Source organism: Eleutherodactylus coqui, chromosome 11, assembly GCF_035609145.1.
Source record: "Eleutherodactylus coqui strain aEleCoq1 chromosome 11, aEleCoq1.hap1, whole genome shotgun sequence".
In the NCBI taxonomy this organism is placed as follows: Eukaryota; Metazoa; Chordata; class Amphibia; order Anura; family Eleutherodactylidae; genus Eleutherodactylus; species Eleutherodactylus coqui.
This window is the reverse complement of record NC_089847.1, coordinates 143,056,555-143,072,598: the sequence shown is the minus strand read 5'-3', so window position 1 is coordinate 143,072,598 and position 16,044 is coordinate 143,056,555. Positions and strand designations below refer to the sequence as shown.

At 40.3% G+C, this 16,044-nt stretch overlaps 1 protein-coding gene across 1 annotated transcript in view; it reads right to left on the bottom strand.

Annotated features, from left to right (window-relative positions):
• The window catches only part of KCNC1 (potassium voltage-gated channel subfamily C member 1), a 155,435-nt gene extending 140,514 nt beyond the window's left edge, over window positions 1–14,921 (bottom strand). Inside the window, exon 1 of the mRNA XM_066582569.1 lies at window positions 14,271–14,921. Within this exon, the coding sequence (XP_066438666.1) occupies window positions 14,271–14,837 (567 nt within the window). The 5' untranslated portion in view covers window positions 14,838–14,921. The remainder of the gene's footprint in view (window positions 1–14,270) is intronic.
• Window positions 14,922–16,044: the final 1,123 nt, after the last annotated feature.

Sequence of the window (16,044 nt, the reverse complement as noted above, 5' to 3'; positions counted from 1 at the left end):
TGTGTAGGGTTGTGCTGTAGAATACGGTGTGTTGGGTAGGGTTGTGCTGTAGAATACGGTGTGTTGGGTAGGGTTGTGCTGTAGAGTATGGTGCACTGAGTAGAGTTATGCCGTAGTGTACTGTGTGCTGGGTAGGGTTGTGCTGTAGTGTATGATGTGCTGTGTGGGGTTGTTCTGTAGAGTACGGTGTGTTGTGTACGGTTGTGCTATAGAGGTCGGTGTGCTCTGTAGAGTTGTGCTGTAGAATACAGTACATTGTGTAGGGTTGTGCTGTAGAGTATGATGTGCTGTGTGGGGTTGTGCTGTAGTGTATGGTGTGTTATGTCAGGAAATGTTGTAGAGTACGGTACATTGTGTAGGGTTGCGCTGTAGAGTACGGTACATTGTTTAGGTTTGAGCTGTAGTGTACGGTGTGTTGTGTAGGTTTGTGCTGTAGTGTACAGTGTGTTATGTCGGGAAATGTTGTAGAGTACGGTACATTGAGTAGGGTTCTGCTGTAGAGTATAGTGTGCTGTGTAGGGTTGTACTGTAGTGTACTGTACATTGTGTTGGGTTGTGCTGTAGTGTACGGTACGTTGTGTGGGGTTGTGCTGTAGCGTACAGCCCGCTGTGTAGGGTTGTGCTATAGAGTAGGGTGTCTTGTGTGGGATTGTGCTGTAGAGTACAGTACATTGTGTAGGGTTCTTCTATAGTGTATGTTGTGTTTTATAGGGTTGTGCTGTAGAAGACGGTGTGCTGTGTCGGGTTGTGCTGTAGAGTATGGTACAATCTGTAGGATTGAACTGTAGTGTACAGTGTGTTGTGTAGGATTATGCTGTAGTGTACAATGCGTTGCATATGGTTGTGCTGTAGAGTGCGGTGTGTTGTGTGGGGTTGTGCTGTTGAGTACAGTGTAAAGTTGTGTTGTAGTGTACGGTGTGCTTTGTAGAGTTGTGCTGTAGTGTACCGTACATTGGGTATGGTTGAGCTGCAGTATTCAATGTGTGTTGTGTTGGGTTGTGGTATAATGTATGGTGTGTTGTGTAGGGTTGTGCTGTAGAGTTCGGTCTGCTGTGTAGGGCTGAACTGTAGTGTAAGGAACGTTGTGTTGGGTTATGCTGTAGTGCACGGTGTGGTAGGGTGGTGCTGTAGAGTACTGTACATTGTGTAGGATTATGCTGTAGAGTACGATACATTGCATAGGGTTGTGCTGTAGAGCATGGTACATTGTGTAGGGTTGTGCTGTAGTGTATGGTGTGATGTATAGGGTTGTGCTGTAGAGTACGGTGTATTGTGTGGGGTTGTGCTGTATTGTACAGTGTGCTGTGCATGGTTATGTTGTGGAGTACAATACAACGTGTAAGGCTGTTCTGTAGAGTACGGTGTGTTGTGTGGGGGTTGTGATGTAGTGTATGTTGTGCTATGTAGGGTTGTGCTGTAGAGTACAGTATATTGTGCGGGGTTGTGCTGTATTGTACAGTGTGCTGTGTATGGTTATGCTGTGGAGTACAATACAAGGTGTAAGGCTGTGCTGTAGAGTACGGTGTGTTGTGTGGGGTTGTGATGTAGTGTACAGTGTGTTGTATAGGGTTGTGCTGTAGAGTATGGTGTATTGTGTGGGGTTGTGCTGTATTGTACAGTGTGCTGTGTATGGTTGTGCTGTGGAGTACAATACAAGGTGTAAGGCTGTGCTGTAGAGTACGGTGTGTTGTGTGGGGTTGTGCTGTATTGTACAGTGTGTTGTATAGGGTTGTGCTGTAGTGCATGTTGTGCTATATAGGGTTCTGCTGTAGAGTACAGTATATTGTCTAGGGTTGCAGGATGTGTAGGGTTGTGCCATAGTGTACGGTGTGTTGTCTAAAGTTGAACTGCAGTGTACCGTGTGTTGTGTAGGGTTGTGCTATAGTGAACAGTATATTGTTTAGGGTAGAGCTGTAGTGCAAGGTGTGCTGTATGAGCTGTGTAGGTTGTACTGTAGTATATTGTGAGCTGTGTAGGTTGTACTGTGGTATATAGTGATGCTGTGTAGGTTGTACTATAGTATATAGTGAACTGTGTAGGTTGTACTGTAGTATATAGAGATGCTGTGTAGGTTGTAATGTAGTATATAGTGATGCTGTGTAGGTTGTACTGTTGTATATAGAGATGCTGTGTAGGTTGTAATGTAGTATATAGAGATGCTGTGTAGGTTGTAATGTAGTATATAGAGATGCTGTGTAGGTTGTAATGTAGTATATAGTGATGCTGTGTAGGTTGTACTGTAGTATATAGTGATGCTGTGTAGGTTATACTGTAGTATATAGTGATGCTGTGTAGGTTGTACTGTAGTATATAGTGATGCTGTGTATGTTGTAATGTAGTATATAGTGATGCTGTGTAGGTTATACTGTAGTATATAGTGATGCTGTGTAGGTTATACTGTAGTATATAGAGATGCTGTGTAGGTTGTAATGTAGTATATAGTGATGCTGTGTAGGTTGTACTGTAGTATATAGTGATGCTGTGTAGGTTATACTGTAGTATATAGTGATGCTGTGTAGGTTGTAATGTAGTATATAGTGATGCTGTGTAGGTTGTACTGTAGTATATAGTGATGCTGTGTAGGTTGTACTATAGTATATAGTGATGCTGTGTAGGTTGTACTGTAGTATATAGTGATGCTGTGTAGGTTATACTGTAGTATATAGTGATGCTGTGTAGGTTATACTGTAGTATATAGAGATGCTGTGTAGGTTGTAATGTAGTATATAGTGATGCTGTGTAGGTTATACTGTAGTATATAGTGATGCTGTGTAGGTTATACTGTAGTATATAGTGATGCTGTGTAGGTTATATAGAGATGCTGTGTAGGTTGTACTGTAGTATATAGTGATGCTGTGTAGGTTATACTGTAGTATATAGTAATGCTGTGTAGGTTGTACTGTAGTATATAGTGATGCTATGTAGGTTGTACTGTAGTATATAGTGATGCTGTGTAGGTTGTAATGTAGTATATAGTGATGCTGTGTAGGTTATACTGTAGTATATAGTGATGCTGCGCAGGGTATTCTGTAGTATATAGTGATGCTGTGTAGGTTGTACTGTAGTATATAGTGAGCTGTGTAGGTTATACTGTAGTATATAGAGATGCTGTGTAGGTTGTACTGTAGTATATAGTGATGCTGTGTAGGTTGTACTGTAGTATATAGTGATGCTGTGTAGGGTGTACTGTAGTATATAGTGATGCTGTGTAGGTTGTACTATAGTATATAGTGAGCTGTGTAGGTTGTACTGTAGTATATAGTGATGCTGTGTAGGTTGTACTATAGTATATAGTGATGCTGTGTAGGTTATACTATAGTATATAGTGATGCTGTGTAGGTTGTACTGTAGTATATAGTGATGCTGTGCAGGTTATACTGTAGTATATAGTGATGCTGCGCAGGGTATTCTGTAGTATATAGTGATGCTGTGTAGGTTGTAGTGTAGTATATAGTGATGCTGTGTAGGTTGTACTGTAGTAAATACTGATGCTGTGTAGGTTGTACTGTAGTATATAGTGATGCTGTGTAGGTTGTACTGTAGTATATAGTGATGCTGTGTAGGTTATACTGTAGTATATAGTGATGCTGTGTAGGTTGTACTGTAGTATATAGTGATGCTGTGTAGGTTGTACTGTAGTATATAGTGATGCTGTGTAGGTTGTACTGTAGTATATAGTGATGCTGTGTAGGTTGTACTATAGTATATAGTGATGCTGTGTAGGTTATACTGTAGTATATAGTGATGCTGTGTAGGTTATACTGTAGTATATAGTGATGCTGTGTAGGTTGTACTGTAGTATATAGTGATGCTGTGTAGGTTATACTGTAGTATATAGTGATGCTGTGTAGGTTATACTGTAGTATATAGTGATGCTGTGTAGGTTGTACTATAGTATATAGACATGCTGTGTAGGTTGTAATGTAGTATATAGTGATGCTGTGTAGGTTATACTGTAGTATATAGTGATGCTGTGTAGGTTGTACTGTAGTATATACTGATGCTGTGTAGGTTGTAATGTAGTATATAGTGATGCTGTGTAGGTTGTACTATAGTATATAGTGATGCTGTGTAGGTTGTACTGTAGTATATAGTGATGATGTGTAGGTTGTACTATAGTATATAGTGATGCTGTGTAGGTTGTATGTAGTATATAGTGATGCTGTGTAGGGTGTACTGTAGTATATAGTGATGCTGTGTAGGTTGTACTGTAGTATATAGTGATGCTGTGTAGGTTGTACTGTAGTATATAGAGATGCTGTGTAGGTTGTAATGTAGTATATAGTGATGCTATGTAGGTTATACTGTAGTATATACTGATGCTGTGTAGGTTGTATGTAGTATATAGTGATGCTGTGTAGGTTATACTGTAGTATATAGTGATGCTGTGTAGGTTGTACTGTAGTATATAGTGATGCTGTGTAGGTTATACTGTAGTATATAGTGATGCTGTGTAGGTTGTACTGTAGTATATAGAGATGCTGTGTAGGTTATACTGTAGTATATACTGATGCTGTGTAGGTTGTATGTAGTATATAGTGATGCTGTGTAGGTTGTACTGTAGTATATAGTGATGCTGTGTAGGTTGTACTGTAGTATATAGTGATGCTGTGTAGGGTGTACTGTAGTATATAGTGATGCTGTGTAGGTTGTACTGTAGTATATAGTGATGCTGTGTAGGTTGTACTGTAGTATATAGTGATGCTGTGTAGGTTGTAATGTAGTATATAGTGATGCTGTGTAGGTTATACTGTAGTATATACTGATGCTGTGTAGGTTGTATGTAGTATATAGTGATGCTGTGTAGGTTGTACTATAGTATATAGTGATGCTGTGTAGGTTATACTGTAGTATATAGTGATGCTGTGTAGGTTGTACTGTAGTATATAGTGATGCTGTGTAGGTTGTACAGTAGTATATAGTGATGCTGTGTAGGTTGTACTGTAGTATATAGTGATGCTGTGTAGGTTATACTATAGTATATAGTGATGCTGTGTAGGTTACACTGTAGTATATAGTGATGCTGTGTAGGTTGTACTGTAGTATATAGAGATGCTGTGTAGGTTATACTGTAGTATATACTGATGCTGTGTAGGTTGTATGTAGTATATAGTGATGCTGTGTAGGTTGTACTGTAGTATATAGTGATGCTGTGTAGGTTGTACTGTAGTATATAGTGATGCTGTGTAGGTTGTACTGTAGTATATAGTGATGCTGTGTAGGTTGTACTGTAGTATATAGTGATGCTGTGTAGGTTGTAATGTAGTATATAGTGATGCTGTGTAGGTTATACTGTAGTATATACTGATGCTGTGTAGGTTGTATGTAGTATATAGTGATGCTGTGTAGGTTGTACTATAGTATATAGTGATGCTGTGTAGGTTATACTGTAGTATATAGTGATGCTGTGTAGGTTGTACTGTAGTATATAGAGATGCTGTGTAGGTTATACTGTAGTATATAGAGATGCTGTGTAGGTTATACTGTAGTATATACTGATGCTGTGTAGGTTATACTGTAGTATATAGTGATGCTGTGTAGGTTGTACTGTAGTATATAGAGATGCTGTGTAGGTTGTACTGTAGTATATAGTGAGCTGTGTAGCTTGTAATGTAGTATATAGTGATGCTGTGTAGGTTGTATTGTAGTATATAGTGATGCTGTGTAGGTTGTAATGTAGTATATAGTGATGCTGTGTAGGTTGTACTGTAGTATATAGTGATGCTGTGTAGGTTGTACTATAGTATATAGTGATGCTGTGTAGGTTGTACTATAGTATATAGTGATGCTGTGTAGGTTGTACTATAGTATATAGTGATGCTGTGTAGGTCGTACTGTAGTATATAGTGATGCTGTGTAGGTTGTACTATAGTATATAGTGATGCTGTGTAGGTTGTAATGTAGTATATAGTGATGCTGTGTAGGTTGTACTGTAGTATATAGTGATGCTGTGTAGGTTGTACTGTAGTATATAGTGATGCTGTGTAGGTTGTAATGTAGTATATAGTGATGCTGTGTAGGTTATACTGTAGTATATAGTGATGCTGTGTAGGTTGTACTGTAGTATATAGTGATGCTGTGTAGGTTACACTGTAGTATATATTGTGATGCTGTGTAGGTTGTACTATAGTATATAGTGATGCTGTGTAGGTTGTACTGTAGTATATAGTGATGCTGTGTAGGTTATACTGTAGTATATATTGTGATGCTGTGTAGGTTGTACTGTAGTATATAGTGATGCTGTGTAGGGTGTACTGTAGTATATAGTGATGCTGTGTAGGTTGTACTATAGTATATAGTGATGCTGAGTAGGTTGTAATGTAGTATATAGTGATGCTGTGTAGGTTGTACTGTAGTATATAGTGATGCTGTGTAGGTTGTACTGTAGTATATAGTGATGCTGTGTAGGTTGTACTGTAGTATATAGTGATGCTGTGTAGGTTGTACTGTAGTATATAGAGATGCTGTGTAGGTTGTACTGTAGTATATAGTGATGCTGTGTAGGTTGTACTATAGTATATAGTGATGCTGTGTAGGTTGTACTGTAGTATATAGTGATGCTGTGTAGGTTGTACTGTAGTATATAGTGATGCTGTGTAGGTTGTACTGTAGTATATAGTGATGCTGTGTAGGTTGTACTGTAGTATATAGAGATGCTGTGTAGGTTGTACTGTAGTATATAGTGATGCTGTGTAGGTTATACTGTAGTATATAGTGATGCTGTGTAGGTTGTACTGTAGTATATAGTGATGCTGTGTAGGTTGTACTATAGTATATAGTGATGCTGTGTAGGTTGTACTATAGTATATAGTGATGCTGTGTAGGTTGTACTGTAGTATATAGTGATGCTGTGTAGGTTGTACTATAGTATATAGTGATGCTGTGTAGGTTGTACTGTAGTATATAGTGATGCTGTGTAGGTCGTACTATAGTATATAGTGATGCTGTGTAGGTCGTACTATAGTATATAGTGATGCTGTGTAGGTCGTACTATAGTATATAGTGATGCTGTGTAGGTTGTATTGTAGTATATAGAGATGCTGTGTAGGTTGTACTGTAGTATATAGTGATGCTGTGTAGGTTGTACTGTAGTATATAGTGATGTTGTGTAGGTTGTACTGTAGTATATAGTGATGTTGTGTAGGTTATACTGTAGTATATAGTGATGCTGTGTAGGTTGTACTGTAGTATATAGTGATGCTGTGTAGGTTGTACTGTAGTATATAGTGATGCTGTGTAGGTTGTACTGTAGCATATAGTGATGCTGTGTAGGTTGTACTGTAGTATATAGTGAGCTGTGTAGGTTATACTGTAGTATATAGACATGCTGTGTAGGTTGTACTGTAGTATATAGTGATGCTGTGTAGGTTGTACTGTAGTATATAGTGATGCTGTGTAGGTTATACTGTAGTATATAGTGAGCTGTGTAGGTTGTACTGTAGTATATAGTGAGCTGTGTAGGTTATACTGTAGTATATAGACATGCTTTGTAGGTTGTACTGTAGTATATAGTGATGCTGTGTAGGTTGTACTGTAGTATATAGTGATGCTGTGTAGGTTATACTGTAGTATATAGTGATGCTGTGTAGGTTGTATTGTAGTATATAGTGATGCTGTGTAGGTTGTATTTTAGTATATAGTGATGCTGTGTAGGTTATACTGTAGTATATACTGATGCTGTGTAGGTTGTATGTAGTATATAGTGATGCTGTGTAGGTTGTACTGTAGTATATAGTGATGCTGTGTAGGTCGTACTGTAGTATATAGTGAGCTGTGTAGGTTGTACTGCAGTATACAGTGATGCTGTGTAGGTTGTACTGTAGTATATAGTGATGCTGTGTAGGTTGTAATGTAGTATATAGTGATGCTGTGTAGGTTGTAATGTAGTATATAGTGATGCTGTGTAGGTTGTACTGTAGTATATAGTGATGCTGTGTAGGTTGTACTGTAGTATATAGAGATGCTGTATAGCTTGTACTGTAGTATATAGTGATGCTGTGTAGGTTGTACTGTAGTATATAGTGATGCTGTGTAGGTTGTACTGTAGTATATAGTGATGCTGTGTAGGTTGTACTGTAGTATATAGAGATGCTGTATAGCTTGTACTGTAGTATATAGTGATGCTGTGTAGGTTGTACTGTAGTATATTGTGATGCTGTGTAGGTTGTACTGTAGTATATAGTGATGCTGTGTAGGTTGTACTGTAGTATATAGTGATGCTGTGTAGGTTGTACTATAGTATATAGTGATGCTGTGTAGGTTGTACTATAGTATATAGTGATGCTGTGTAGGTTGTACTGCAGTATATAGTGATGCTGTGTAGGTTGTACTATAGTATATAGTGATGTGGTGTAGGTTATACTGTAGTATATAGTGATGTGGTGTAGGTCGTACTGTAGTATATAGTGATGCTGTGTAGGTCGTACTGTAGTATATAGTGATGCTGTGTAGGTTGTACTGTAGTATATAGAGATGCTGTGTAGGTTATACTGTAGTATATAGTGATGCTGTGTAGGTTGTATTGTAGTATATAGTGATGCTGTGTAGGTCGTACTGTAGTATATAGTGATGCTGTGTAGGTTGTACTGTAGTATATAGAGATGCTGTGTAGGTTATACTGTAGTATATAGTGATGCTGTGTAGGTTGTACTATAGTATATAGTGATGCTGTGTAGGTTGTAATGTAGTATATAGTGATGCTGTGTAGGTTGTAATGTAGTATATAGTGATGCTGTGTAGGTTGTACTATAGTATATAGTGATGCTGTGTAGGTTGCACTGCAGTATACAGTGATGCTGTGTAGGTTGTACTATAGTATATAGTGATGCTGTGTAGGTTGTACTATAGTATATAGTGATGCTGTGTAGGTTACACTGTAGTATATAGAGATGCTGTGTAGGTTGTACTGTAGTATATAGTGATGCTGTGTAGGTCGTACTGTAGTATATAGTGATGCTGTGTAGGTCGTACTATAGTATATAGTGATGCTGTGTAGGTTGTACTGTAGTATATAGTGATGCTGTGTAGGTTGTACTATAGTATATAGTGATGCTGTGTAGGTCGTACTGTAGTATATAGTGATGCTGTGTAGGTCGTACTATAGTATATAGTGATGCTGTGTAGGTTGTACTATAGTATATAGTGATGCTGTGTAGGTTGTACTGTAGTATATAGTGATGCTGTGTAGGTTATACTGTAGTATATAGTGATGCTGTGTAGGTTGTACTATAGTATATAGTGATGCTGTGTAGGTTGTACTGTAGTATATAGTGATGCTGTGTAGGTTGTACTGTAGTATATAGTGATGCTGTGTAGGTTGTACTGTAGTATATAGTGATGCTGTGTAGGTTATACTGTAGCATATAGTGATGCTGTGTAGGTTGTACTGTAGTATATAGTGATGCTTTGTAGGTCGTACTATAGTATATAGTGATGCTGTGTAGGTTGTACTGTAGTATATAGTGAGCTGTGTAGGTTGTACTATAGTATATAGTGATGCTGTGTAGGTTGTACTGTAGTATATAGTGAGTTGAGTAGGTTGTAGTGTAGGATATCGTGATGCTGTGTAGGTCGTAATGTAGTATATAGTGATGCTGTGTAGGTTGTACTGTAGTATATAGTGATGCTGTGTAGGTTGTACTATAGTATATAGTGATGCTGTGTAGGTTGTACTATAGTATATAGTGATGCTGTGTAGGTTGTACTGTAGTATATAGTGATGCTGTGTAGGTTATACTGTAGTATATAGTGATGCTGTGTAGGTTGTACTATAGTATATAGTGATGCTGTGTAGGTTGTACTATAGTATATAGTGATGCTGTGTAGGTTGTACTGTAGTATATAGTGATGCTGTGTAGGTTATACTGTAGTATATAGTGATGCTGTGTAGGTTGTACTGTAGTATATAGTGATGCTGTGTAGGTTGTACTATAGTATATAGTGATGCTGTGTAGGTTGTACTATAGTATATAGTGATGCTGTGTAGGTTGTACTGTAGTATATAGTGATGCTGTGTAGGTTATACTGTAGTATATAGTGATGCTGTGTAGGTTGTACTGTAGTATATAGTGATGCTGTGTAGGTTGTACTGTAGTATATAGTGATGCTGTGTAGGTTGTACTCTAGTATATAGTGATGCTGTGTAGGTTGTACTATAGTATATAGTGATGCTGTGTAGGTTGTAATGTAGTATATAGTGATGCTGTGTAGGTTGTACTGTAGTATATAGAGATGCTGTGTAGGTTGTACTATAGTATATAGACATGCTGTGTAGGTTGTACTGTAGTATATAGTGATGCTCTGTAGGTTATACTGTAGTATATAGTGATGCTGTGTAGGTTGTACTGTAGTATATAGAGATGCTGTGTAGGTTGTACTGTAGTATATACTGATGCTGTGTAGGTTGTACTTTAGTATATAGAGATGCTGTGTGGGTTATACTGTAGTATATAGTGATGCTGTGTAGGTTGTACTGTAGTATATAGTGATGCTGTGTAGGTTGTACTGCAGTATATAGTGATGCTGTGTAGGTTGTACTGTAGTATATAGTGATGCTGTGTAGGTTGTACTGTAGTATATAGTGATGCTGTATAGCTTGTACTGTAGTATATAGTGATGCTGTGTAGGTCGTAATGTAGTATATAGTGATGCTGTGTAGGTTGTACTGTAGTATATAGTGATGCTGTGTAGGTTGTACTATAGTATATAGTGATGCTGTGTAGGTTATACTGTAGTATATAGTGATGCTGTGTAGGTTGTACTGTAGTATATAGTGAGTTGAGTAGGTTGTAGTGTAGGATATCGTGATGCTGTGTAGGTCGTAATGTAGTATATAGTGATGCTGTGTAGGTTGTACTGTAGTATATAGTGATGCTGTGTAGGTTGTTCTATAGTATATAGTGATGCTGTGTAGGTTGTACTATAGTATATAGTGATGCTGTGTAGGTTGTACTGTAGTATATAGTGATGCTGTGTAGGTTATACTGTAGCATATAGTGATGCTGTGTAGGTTGTAATGTAGTATATAGTGATGCTGTGTAGGTTACACTGTAGTATATAGTGATGCTGTGTAGGTTGTAATGTAGTATATAGTGATGCTGTGTAGGTTATACTGTAGTATATAGTGATGCTGTGTAGGTTGTACTGTAGTATATAGTGATGCTGTGTAGGTTGTACTATAGTATATAGTGATGCTGTGTAGGTTGTACTGTAGTATATAGTGATGCTGTGTAGGTTGTACTGTAGTATATAGTGATGCTGTGTAGGTTGTACTATAGTATATAGTGATGCTGTGTAGGTTGTACTGTAGTATATAGAGATGCTGTGTAGGTTGTACTGTAGTATATAGTGATGCTGTGTAGGTTGTACTGTAGTATATAGTGATGCTGTGTAGGTTGTACTGTAGTATATAGAGATGCTGTGTAGGTTGTACTGTAGTATATAGTGATGCTGTGTAGGTTATACTGTAGTATATAGTGATGCTGTGTAGGTTGTACTGTAGTATATAGTGATGTGGTGTATGTTGTACTATAGTATATATCGTGAGCTGTGTAGGTTGTACTATAGTATATAGAGATGCTGTGTAGGTTATACTGTAGTATATAGTGATGCTGTGTAGGTTATACTGTAGTATATAGTGATGCTGTGTAGGTTATACTGTAGTATATAGTGATGTGGTGTATGTTGTACTATAGTATATATCGTGAGCTGTGTAGGTTGTACTGTAGTATATAGAGATGCTGTGTAGGTTATACTGTAGTATATAGTGATGCTGTGTAGGTTATACTGTAGTATATAGTGATGCTGTGTAGGTTGTACTGTAGTATATAGTGATGCTGTGTAGGTTGTACTGTAGTATATAGTGATGCTGTGTAGGTTGTATGTAGTATATAGTGATGCTGTGTAGGGTGTACTGTAGTATATAGTGATGCTGTGTAGGTTATACTGTAGTATATAGTGATGCTGTGTAGGTTGTACTGTAGTATATAGTGATGCTGTGTAGGTTGTACTGTAGTATATAGTGATGCTGTGTAGGTTATACTGTAGTATATAGTGATGCTGTGTAGGTTGTACTATAGTATATAGTGATGCTGTGTAGGTTGTACTGTAGTATATAGTGATGTGGTGTATGTTGTACTATAGTATATAGTGATGCTGTGTAGGTTGTACTGCAGTATACAGTGATGCTGTGTAGGTTATACTGTAGTATATAGTGATGCTGTGTGGGTTGTACTGTAGTATATAGTGATGCTGTGTAGGTTGTACTGTAGTATATAGTGATGCTGTGTAGGTTGTACTGTAGTATATAGTGATGCTGTGTAGGTTGTACTGTAGTATATAGAGATGCTGTGTAGGTTGTACTGTAGTATATAGTGAGCTGTGTAGCTTGTACTGTAGTATATAGAGATGCTGTGTAGGTTGTACTGTAGTATATAGTGATGTGGTGTAGGTTGTACTGTAGTATATAGTGATGTGGTGTAGGTTGTACTGTAGTATATAGTGATGCTGTATAGGTTGTACTATAGTATATAGTGATGCTGTGTAGGTTGTAATGTAGTATATAGTGATGCTGTGTAGGTTGTACTATAGTATATAGTGATGCTGTGTAGGTTGTATGTAGTATATAGTGATGCTGTGTAGGGTGTACTGTAGTATATAGTGATGCTGTGTAGGTTGTACTGTAGTATATAGTGATGCTGTGTAGGTTGTACTGTAGTATATAGAGATGCTGTGTAGGTTGTACTGTAGTATATACTGATGCTGTGTAGGTTGTACTGTAGTATATAGAGATGCTGTGTGGGTTATACTGTAGTATATAGTGATGCTGTGTAGGTTGTACTGTAGTATATAGTGATGCTGTGTAGGTTGTACTGTAGTATATAGTGATGCTGTGTAGGTTGTACTGTAGTATATAGAGATGCTGTGTAGGTTGTACTGTAGTATATAGTGATGCTGTGTAGGTTATACTGTAGTATATAGTGATGCTGTGTAGGTTGTACTGTAGTATATAGTGATGCTGTGTAGGTTGTACTGTAGTATATAGTGATGCTGTGTGGGTTGTACTGTAGTATATAGTGATGCTGTGTAGGTTGTACTGTAGTATATAGTGATGCTGTGTAGGTTGTACTGTAGTATATAGTGATGCTGTGCAGGTTGTACTGTAGTATATAGAGATGCTGTGTAGGTTGTACTGTAGTATATAGAGATGCTGTGTAGGTTGTACTGTAGTATATAGTGATGCTGTGTAGGTTATACTGTAGTATATAGTGATGCTGTGTAGGTTGTACTATAGTATATAGTGATGCTGTGTAGGTTGTACTGTAGTATATAGAGATGCTGTGTAGGTTGTACTGTAGTATATAGTGATGCTGTGTAGGTTGTACTGTAGTATATAGTGATGCTGTGTAGGTTGTACTGTAGTATATAGAGATGCTGTGTAGGTTGTACTGTAGTATATAGAGATGCTGTGTAGGTTGTACTGTAGTATATAGTGATGCTGTGTAGGTTGTACTGTAGTATATAGTGATGCTGTGTAGGTTGTACTGTAGTATATAGAGATGCTGTGTAGGTTGTACTGTAGTATATAGAGATGCTGTGTAGGTTATACTTTAGTATATAGTGATGCTGTGTAGGTTGTATGTAGTATATAGTGATGCTGTGTAGGTTGTACTGTAGTATATAGTGATGCTGTGTAGGTTATACTGTAGTATATAGTGATGCTGTGTAGGTTGTACTGTAGTATATAGAGATGCTGTGTAGGTTGTACTGTAGTATATAGAGATGCTGTGTAGGTTGTACTGTAGTATATAGTGATGCTGTGTAGGTTATACTGTAGTATATAGTGATGCTGTGTAGGTTGTACTGTAGTATATAGTGATGCTGTGTAGGTTGTACTGTAGTATATAGTGATGCTGTGTAGGTTGTACTATAGTATATAGTGATGCTGTGTAGGTTGTACTGTAGTATATAGTGATGCTGTGTAGGTTGTACTGTAGTATATAGTGATGTGGTGTATGTTGTACTATAGTATATATCGTGAGCTGTGTAGGTTGTACTATAGTATATATCGTGAGCTGTGTAGGTTGTACTATAGTATATATCGTGAGCTGTGTAGGTTGTACTGTGGTATATCGTGAGTTGAGTAGGTTGTAGTGTAGGATATCGTGAGCTGCCTTCTATGTCGTGTCCTGTAGCAGTTGTAGTCGTGTTTTTGTAAGGTCGGACTGCATTCTGCCTTGCTGATGATCGTGTCGCATGCTGTCACGACTTACCCTGGCATATCTGGACGAGTAGGGGTCCTCGAAGAGCGCCCAGATGCGCGGCTGCCACCTCCTCCACAGCCCGCCGGCTGCTTTGCCGTCCGGGGAGTCGCTGAGCGCCAGCCGCTTGGTCATCTCCAGCTCGTCCTCGCCGTCGCCCGAGTCCCCGGTGCCGTCCCCATCGTCAGCGCCGGTGTCCACGGGGCCTCCGCCGAAGCTGTCCAGGGCTTCCTCGGCGTCGCGGTGCTGGCGGTAGGTCATCCAGCAGCAGGGCTCCACGTCGGTCTCGTCGATGCCCCAGAAGGCCAGCTCCTCCTCGTACAGCGGCCCGCACACGTCGGCCGGGCAGTGCAGCTTGCCCGTGCGGTAGTAGTTGAGGATATGCGCGAAGACTGCGGGGTGACGGTCGAAGAAAAACTCGTCCACCCGGGGGTCGTAGTCGAAGTGGCTCTGGGCGTCGGGCTCAGCCAGCCACGCCAGCCGGGTGCCGGGCAGGGTGCGCAGGGTGCTGCGGTAGGTCTGGTGCCGCGTTCCGCCCACGTTGATCACGATGCGGTCGGTCTCGTCCCCTTGGCCCATGTCGCCGTCGTCTATGGAGCATGTCGTGCGCGGCTGCTAGAGCCCGAGGCGCCGCTCCATCATGCCGGCTGGTGCTGAATGGACAGCTCCTCGGGGAGAGCGGGGACCGTGCAGCTCCGCCAGGCGAGCTCTTCTGCTCTCTGCCGCCCTCTGTGCCGGTGTCCTGGGCTGCGCTGGGTGCAATGATCCGTGGAGCGGGCTGGAGAGACGTCCCCTCCTCCGGGCGCACCAGGCGGCGCTGTCAGCGTCTCCTCCCCTCCCCGGGTGTCCACCTGTAGAGGCTCCTTCACACCTGTCTGCGGGTTCTCAGTGCTGGATGGGGGCATCAGACAGGACCCTCACATCTCTGCTGGGTAACCCCGATGGGAGCAGGGAAGCCTTCTAGAGAGATGTGTCCTCGGATGGAAGTCCCCGACCAGCGCGACGGACTCTGAGGGCGAGTTCACACCTGGAGGATTGGCTGCGACAGTGTGGAGCACAATGTAGCTGAGCGGCTTTAACCCTGTTCCCTTCCAGCCAACAGATCCGCAGCAGAACAGTCATCCTGCAGCCGTTCCAATCCACGGCACGCTCCGCTTGTTGCCCAAAGGCTGCACATTTTCACCATGATATGTGAATTCACCCTAATGGGGTCCATCTATCTCCAGTCTGCAGCACAGGGCAGATTGGGAATTTAAAGTAGCGTTTAGGTGGCGCAAACGCAAGTAGGCAAGTGTAAAAAGAAAAAAAAATCACCAGCTGGAGAAGCCGATACGTGGTGTTTGGCTCACCACTAGAGATGAGCGAGCGCACTCGTCCGAGTATTAGGGTGCTCGAGATGCTCGTTACTCGAGACGAACACCACGTGGTACTCGAGTCAATTGCATTTCCTTCCCCGCATGTTTAGCGCCATTTTCTAGCCAATAAACATGCAGGGAAGGCATTACCACATCCTCCTGTGATGTGCCAACCCTATCCCACCCCACAGTAGTGAGTGGCTGGGCCGATCATGTGACCGCTGAGTACTTAAACTGGACCCGCCCGCGGCTCGCCTCAGACGCACGCTGGCAGAGGTTAGGGAAAGTGCTGCTGCTGATATAGGGAAAGTGTTAGTGTAGGATCCTGTAGTCAAGAACCCCAACAGTCCTTCTTAGGGCTACATCTGACCATGTGCATTACTGTCGTTGCTGGCTGGGTGCAGTAGTACACTTTTTTTTTCTTCTAAGCA